At 38.2% G+C, this 8711-nt stretch overlaps 1 protein-coding gene and 1 long non-coding RNA gene across 2 annotated transcripts in view; both read left to right on the top strand.

Annotated features, from left to right (window-relative positions):
- The window catches only part of LOC106536892 (uncharacterized), a 116428-nt gene that overhangs the window by 13235 nt on the left and 94482 nt on the right, over positions 1 to 8711 (top strand). The window lies entirely within an intron of this gene.
- Positions 6805 to 8641, top strand: LOC106536881 (uncharacterized). Its single transcript, XM_014034230.1, has 2 exons — positions 6805 to 7644; positions 8103 to 8641. Exons 1-2 carry the CDS (start codon positions 7360 to 7362, stop codon positions 8526 to 8528), a joined length of 711 nt encoding a protein of 236 aa, XP_013889684.1. The 5' UTR covers positions 6805 to 7359; the 3' UTR covers positions 8529 to 8641.

Here is an 8711-nt window from a genome sequence, read left to right as displayed (position 1 = left end):
ATACAGGGCTTTAGAATATCGACACAGTATCGGGAAATGAAATATTGCGAAATTTCAGTGTATTGATATTTTCTTATACCCCTAGTTCTGATCTCTCTTAGTCTTGACTTGATGGACTGATCTTAAACCCAGAGCCTCATTTTCTTGAGCAATTTGGATGTAAATTATCCTAGATTATATTACGATTTACATTGATAGCTTTTCTCACCAGAAAGGGCTAAATAACATCAAAATGTGTTTTGTTAGACTTTCTTTACTTCTGGAGATTGATGAGCTTAACGGGTTGGGACGATATTGGAGGGAAAAAATCGGGGCTCATTGTGATTGGTTTTTTTTTGGGGGGGGGGGCCTGCAAAACGGCATTTCCTGTTTTCTTTTTCTTTCAACTTTTGTTAACTTAAGGTCTGTCAGTTGAACATGAACATGTTTGATATCAACAGAAATATCAGAATCTTGTCTAAAAGCTCATAAAAACATTTTTACGTCCACAAAACACAGTTCGAACATCAAGCAGTTAAATCAGAAAAGAGACAAATTGTACAAAATGGCATCAGTGCAAATCTGTAAATACATACATTTTTTAAAAATATAAAAACAAATGAAAGCAAATAACATAATGTGTTAAATGTGTTGAAAGTTTTTTTTTTCTAACTTCATTTTGAGGAAATCTGGTCCAGCTGAAGTCAAATATCATAGCTCGTTGTTTTATGGTCAAAAATAAATGTTTGGATAATTTTTCAAAAGAACAAACATTTAAAAACAAGTATTTTCAGGCAGGGAAGAAAAAATGAACTTTTGCAATTAAAAATTTAAGATTTCTCAACGTTTATTGATGGAACCAACCATCCTGTGCAGAATGACAAAACATCAAATTATTTCTTCACTAAAACCTCTGTAAATTTGCTCCAGTTTATATTAGCAGCATCTTTGCACAGGTAATGTCCACATGTGAGTTTCTGGTTTTCAAGAGCTTTTAGCCTCATTCATTATGGCTTTAAATTAATTATATACTGTCTAATGCAGAACACATTCAGGTGGCAGGGAATAAAAAAAACAAATTTCAGTTCCATCCTCGTTATCTCTAAAACAACAGCAGCTGTTTTGACACTCACACTTCTGATGAAACCTCCCAAGTGTTCGATTTATTTTGATCCCAAGATTATTTAAGTAGAATTTGTAAATGCTGACATACGCTCAGTTACATCTTGACATGTTGTTCCGAGCAGAAACGTCAAGAAAACCTCTTGGGCCTGAAGAGGTTAATTGTGTTATAATTTGACAATTATATCCTATCCTAACAATTAAGTGATGTTTGGGTTTTCAACTTTCTCTCTGGCAGCTTTGTTTATCTGGAGCAGCTGTAATTTTTGTTTGGTTGTGTCATAGTTTATTTTTTTCCCTTAATGGACCATTAAGGTCCAATTTTTCACAAGAAAAGAGCCAAGATAGAGGACTGCCACTGCTGCAAACATCTCTCTGTGTTTTATTTGACAACAGGTTTGCATCGATTAAATGAACAAGTAGAATTCAGTTATTTGGGGCAGAGTTTGAGCATTAAAAATACACTGGATTTGTCCAGTTTTGGTGCAGATAGGAGTGTTTKTTGGCTTTGGTGGCTCTCAGAACGTTTCTGCTTATGTTTTAGTCAACTTTTACATGAGCTATTATCAGTGGTGGGCAGCGCTAATCAAAAAWTTAGCTCCGCAATTTCTAAAACGCTTATGAAAATAGGTAGGTCTGCAACTTCAAAAATGCTTATTCCATAGAAAAATTAACAGAAGCTAATTGTAAAGCACAAGTTCAATTTGACACTTACTAGCTGGCAAAAATTGTACAATATACAGTATGTACAACACCTTGTACAGCTTAATCCTACAACCGTCGATTGCTGGGGATTTGATTTCCTGAAACAGAACTTTGGCTCCTGGTGTAAAAATTAAAAAGTTGTTTAAGATTGCTAGTTCGGCTGCTTCTTTTCTTTTTCTTTTGTTTGTTGTAGATTTTTCATTAAAGAAGCATCAATAAAGTAATTTTAAAACTGTTTATTGGAAAACTGAAGCGCTGCATACTGGGTATATGTGACGGATTTGATTTGTGATGGGAAATGAAAGTTTTCCATGTAGTTGCACCACTTGACCACTAGATGTCTGTTTAACCCTGTTGGCGGATTGCTTCGACCAATTACGTCAAGTATTGAGCTCCAGCGTTTAAACTTCTTTTTTTTTTTTTTTAAAAAAAGGAGCTCTGATTTTAAAGTAAAATAAATCAATACAAATGTTTACTGTTTTTGCTGGGAAAGGGAGTACTAAACATTGCCTTCCTGCTACGTAAGCAGACACAAAGCATTGTGGGAAATGAGAACTGTGACCGAGAACAACTGTCAGCAAGGATGTATACCTTTCCAATATGTGTGTTTATCTGGGACGGGTGCTGTTGGATAGATCATGTGTGTTGTGATTCATTTACAACCATACCAACCACTGTTCAAGATAATGATGACTGATAAATAATTAGTTATTAGCGGTACTGCATTTTAATTTTAGAAAGCGCAAATCTGCGTATGAATTATAAAAATTAGTAAGACCGCCAACGCACAAACAAAATATTTAGGTCCGCAATTAGTGGATTTGCTCTTTAGTGGACTGGTGCCCACCACTGGCTGTTATCATCAAAAACATGTTAGCGTTATTTTAAGAAGCTGATAGTTTTCATCAGTAGAAAATGCTTTGCTTTCTATGAAGTTTGTAGATGATTGAGAAAAATCTAAAAGTGCCTTTTGTAGTCCTGATAAATCCATTAATTCTGGGCTAATCTGTTGGCTGCTCTGACCTCCTTTCCAACTCTTTAGTGGTTTCATTCAGCTCTCAATTACTCCTGGTCCTTAGTAGGGCTGTGTATTGGCAAGAATTTGGCAATACGATACATATCATGACAGACGGGTCATGATACGATATATCCCAATATATTGCGATACTGTCAGCAAGGTGATATCTTGCGATATATTGTGATTTTTTTTTTGGATCAAATATTCTTCTAAATAAAATCCTTACTGGGAAAAAAAAAAAGAAAAACCAAAATTCATTGTCTCAGAAAATTCTATTACATAGACATGCGCTAGCCTTCTGTAACGTGAAGGCTGACTAAAGTTGGAAAAAAAGAGCGCACGAGACACTTCATTTGGTTTAAAATAGAGACATTCTGACAAACAAGTAACTGTTTGTAACCTACCTCAGCTTAGAAGGCAGAGGGTGTCGGTCTTTTCTGCTCGGATTCAGCTGTCGAAGTATGAAGCTAATGTTTCCTCACAATGCTAATGCTACCCTTACTCTCTGGTGCTCAAGAGGTAGAGGAGCCAAATGGCTGGCTCACTGCTGCCAACTAGTGGTCAGAGGCTGAACTACTACATAAAAATGAACGGCTGGCAGGAAAGTTGACATTTTAAACCTTAATTAAACATTAATACAGGACTTTAGAATATCGATACAGTATCAGGAAATGAAATATTGCGATATTTCAGTGTATCGATATTTTCTTACACCCCTAGTCCTTGGGTCGCACCATACCTGTAAACAAATGAGCCTGCCGTCACTTTAGACTCAAAACCAACTCTTTTCTCAGTTCTCCAGTCTAAACACTCGTCTACTTTCCCACTCCCTYATGAAACCTTCAACTTGGCTCAATTTAGCAGAAACCTTATGATGTTGAAACCATGTCCTGACAACACACAAATACATTTTATTACTCACTGTGGCTTGTTCTGGTTCTCGTACTTATGAATTTAGAAGAAGCTGCATGTCCAAAACCATTTACTGGAAAGTAGGGCAAAGGTCAATGCAACGTTACGTTATTCTGTGTGCATCTTTGTGCGATTATGTGCATCATTGTGAACGTATGTGAGGTCTGTGACGAGATGGTGGATAATAGGAATCAAGAGCATGTGTGGGACAAACAGGGCAGAGAGCCCAGTGGAGGGGTACACATATAGACCCCGAAATTTCCCTACGCAGCAGCCGATGTAGAGGAACAACTATGGCCTTTGTTGGTCACCCCGTGGATCTCACACTCAGTTAATATAGACTTTTCCCTCCGTCTCTGCCAAGAGTCTGAAGTCATTTAATGAAGTGGCGGCTGAGTTTAGAAGGAGCCAGTGTGCTCGCTGCTCGTGCTGACAGAATGGAAAATGTCTGTGTTATGCAGCGAACAGCAAGTGACAAGAAGAGTGTGTTCTGATACTCACCTCTCGGCAGGCACACGCAATTTAAGACTGTGCACGTGTAAACAGACACACAAGAAAACACTTACTTGGAGAAGGACAGCAATTAAACAAATTCACACTTGGTTTGTTATGTCTTCTTCGCCCAGAGATTCGTCACTCAGTTTGACAGATTTGTGTGCAGCTTTCAGTGGATCGGAGAATTTCAAAACGTCTTGGTCACTACAACTGAAGCACTACTTCAATTGTCTGTCTCGGATAGTTTTTGTGTGTTGTTAAGGTAATACTACAAATCCTGTGGCAATAAATGAATTAATCACGTGATAAATTAAAATAGTCTCCAAACAAAGTTTTTGTTTATCGCAATAATTTCTGAAATAATTTATTGTCCAGCAAAATCTGTTATCGTGACAAGAATGGTAATTTACATAATTTTGCACTTGTGCTCCTAAACCCAAAGTACTTTATTGTCTTACAAATTATTTACAATTTCGTCCTTGTTTGGTTCATTTATTAGAACTAAACTTTGTCTTTCATGTCCATTTTCATGGCTGTCAGTTTAGACGTGTCTTCTATGAATGGACTGTATTTCTGTTTGTATTTTGTTACATTTTTTCAGTCTGTCTTTTCATGCATCCATAGGCAGATTGTTTTGGTGTATTGTGCTGCTGTCAGTAATTTTGAAAACACTTCAGTGTCATTTTGCCTCAGATCCTGGACCTTTCAGTTCCTATTTCTTTACCGTGGCTCCACTAGCATTAAGTGTGCCTCAGCAGAAAGATTCATTCTTCTCCTCTTCTTAAAGGACATTCTTTTTTTCATCACAACCGTAAGCCTCCTTTTAAATCAACAGACAATGTGTTTTTTGTCCATTTTCCTCTATGCTTTTCTTTGGAGAGTATATGGATTCTCTCTCTCCRAGGGCATCTGTGGGGACCCCTAGACATGGTGCTCCTCTGTAAGCCCGATTGTTTGCCTGTAATGAAGCATGATGAAAGATAACAGAATAAAATGTAATAATTCATGCAGGCCTCGGTGAGGAGCGCGTGGCTTGCTGTTGGCCCGGGTCATAATAGCCTCCTGCTCAGCCAACAGAACAATACACCAGCCCTGCCAGCACCACTCGCTCTGCTCTGGTCCAGCGATCTTGTTGTGCTTCGCCCTCACTCGTCTCCCGCTTCTATTCCCATTCACTTAACGTTTGAAGGCCGTCTGTGATCATCGGCGTGCCAGGACATCTCTTTGGGAGACAAGTCAGTGAGTCTCCTTGGACCTGTTTTTGGAAATCCTCTGTTCTTCATCCCTCTCCTCCAGCTTTGGGTTGCTTGTAACACTTTAGACCTCTTTTGAACTTAGCAGAATAAACCTTTTGATTTAGCATATTATGTGTTTTTGTCTTTAACTTCTTATGTTGGATGCAGAATCGATGAAATAGTTTAATTTAAACCAACACACACACATCTTATTTGCCCGTGAACATCGTTCAGAGTGACTCCACGTGGCTGTTTGGCACACGGAACACTGGAACCGAGCTTGTGGATTAATGACATAATATCACTGACATCACCAACGCTTTACTTCTTCTTCTGCTATATTCAGTTTATTTATTTTTTGTTGACTAAGCAGACATACTGATATGTTAAGTTTCTCCTGAGTTAATGGTTTGGAAAATCACAATGTTGTGTCAAAGTGTGAAAAAGTTTGTGCAGTATTTAGGATGGATGGATGGATGGATGGATGGATGGATGGATGGATGGATGGATGGATGGATGGATGGATGGAAGGATGGATGGAGATCTAAGTGTCATGCTCAGCAGTACAGTGACAGAAGGTTTTCAGCCTTCGTTTTTCCAAACCACTTGTTTCCAGCTGTTCCAGGAAAATCAGCTCCTTGGTCCCAGTTTTGTTGCTCTGCAGTTTTGACAAATGCACCACATTTAGAAGCCACTGTTTGCTCACAACTTTGACAATCAAGGAATTTAAACTCATGAGATATGCTAAGAATTCACTCTATGTCAAGAATTTGATACCGCCACTGACCTTCTCACTCTGGACTCACATTCAGTAACTTTCCCAAGGGAAAAGATCTAAGATTGGAAACCAATGAATGTCAGGGAGTTCAGTTTGCTCTTTTTACAGAAGCACAATATCTACCTGATATTTAATTTAAACACCTTTTGAAATCTTTTCTTTCCAAAAAAGGTTGTGCTATTTTATGAAAATAAAAAAGGTGGTGTGGATGTTAGTGGAAGATGTAGACAAGGAGGGCAAGGACAAAGCACAGAGGTCCAATTGATGCTTTAAACCACAGCCCTTCATGTCTCAGTACTTGTGTAACTTCCAGTATGTTTCAGTCTGCTGTATAGGCTTCTGTGTTCATGCTGACCTCAAGTCTTCACATTGAAGGAAATGTGTCAGCAGTGGTTTTCTGTGTTTTATAAGTTCATGATAAAGGTTTTTATCGATGTTAAAAAGCACTATTTATGTTTTTTTATTAAAAGCTCACAAGATTGAGAAATTATTTAATTCAATCCTAAATCTGCTTCCTAAATATAAAATAGAAAAGTGTCAGGAGTTGTGATATTTTCTGCGATTGCAGGCAGTTACTTCATCCAGTTTTTTACATTTTTGTCATAGATGTTATGTGTTTGTTATTTTTATTGTGCTTTTTTATGGTCAAAATATAAATGACTTTCACTTTTCTGTTCTGGCATTTTTAACATCTCAAGCCTTGTACACACGTAGCCAGGCCTTTAAAAACTGAATATGTCCGCCAAAAAAATATCTGCGTCCACGTGAACCTGCTGAATTTCACCACTGAGCCTTGTAAAAAACATGCCCAACCCATAGGGGACAATGCAGTGCAAAGATTAAACGTATGTCAGCCAATCAAAATCCTCCAAAACGACCACAGCTTCCTGTTTTGATCATGGCGCCTGGAGGTTCGTTTGTGTGGACAGACCGCGAGGTTGAACTACTTTTAAGTACCATGTTGGAATACAAAGTTAGTAAAACGGAAGACAGTATTGATTGGGAATCACGTCAGAGCAAGTACGTTGACATTTTTTAGAGCATTACCCAATGGAGTCCTCAGATGAGTTTCCCCATTCAAAAACCGAAATCGCTGGGGAATTTAACAACAACAAATGACAGCAGTCCGAGGGAAATATCGCCAGGCTGTTGATACAGGACGCAGGAGTGGACACGGTCGAGTGGTTCTTCTTTACTTTGAACTGTGTGAACAAATTTGGGGCGGTTCTCCAGCTACTACTACCTTGCCGTCGGGAATCGAAACAGAAGATCTGGATCTTTCCCTGTCCCTACCCTCGCCGTCCACGTCTTCTTCCTCCACCATGGATGTAGCAGACACAGGATCTGATAATGAAAGCAGTGTGGATCCAACATCAAAGCAGAGGAGAGACCTGCTTAATGTACGTACATTTGTAAGATCCATTCCTCATAAATGAAAGGTCCTTAGCAATAAATGTTCAGTTGTTTGATGTACTGTAATTCACAGAATAGGTTTGAGTTGTAGTCTTGCTATTATTATAAAAAMGTTAAGGCAATGCTTGTGTTAGAAAAGATGCAATAATCGATGTGTCTAGTGGAGGCAGGATGAGATTTTTTTATATTTTACTGTATAAAGGTTGCAGTTTTTTTAAATTAATGTAAAGAACAAATCACACCATTACGTACTCTTCTCATATTAGGCCTGAATATTTATTAATTTGTTGTGGTGGACACAAAATACACTGTTAAGACATATATTGCAAATATTGGATCTTCTGCTATTAATATGTAGAGGTGATGTGAAAAACTAAAACATCTGACATGAGATAGGATTACTTTTGTAAGTTTAATTGCAATGTTTTTCTTTTCTCTTTTTAAGGCAAAACTGAAAGGACACAGGCACGACCGGCTGAAGAGAAAGCTGCCTGCTGAGACCCAGTGGCTAAATGCTCTTGAGGAAGACCTGCGTGTAAAGAAGAGACTGGTGGAAATCATTGAGACATCAGAAAAAAAGTTAGCTGAAAACTATTCTAAAATGGCCAATACACTGAATAAACTTACCACATYGATTGTTGATGGGTGTTCTCTTCTGAGACAGGTCATTCATACTCCTGCACAACCACCCCACTACATGCCATATGAGCCAAGAGGTCCAATGTATTCTCACACAACGGCCYACCATTCTGTCCACCAAAACGCTGCAAATTATCCATACCCAAACAACTCCTTTGCTGGCAGAAGAACAACAAAATACAATACCAGTAAACACCATGAGCACCGAAGATATCTCCCACACACCTGCTGAAGCCACTGGGCAATTTTCATACACCCAGGCTCTCTTTAGTAATGGTTAGAGCTCCATTTTTTTATATAAAGGAGCTATTCTGTTACTGTTATGTACAGTGGTTTGCAAAAGTATTCATACCCCTTGAACTTTTCCATATTTTGTCACATTACAACCACAAACATAAATATATTTCACTGGAAT

This window comes from Austrofundulus limnaeus, unplaced genomic scaffold (assembly GCF_001266775.1).
Source record: "Austrofundulus limnaeus strain Quisiro unplaced genomic scaffold, Austrofundulus_limnaeus-1.0 Scaffold7, whole genome shotgun sequence".
Classification (NCBI taxonomy): Eukaryota; Metazoa; Chordata; class Actinopteri; order Cyprinodontiformes; family Rivulidae; genus Austrofundulus; species Austrofundulus limnaeus.
This window is presented reverse-complemented; position numbering and strand designations above follow the sequence as displayed.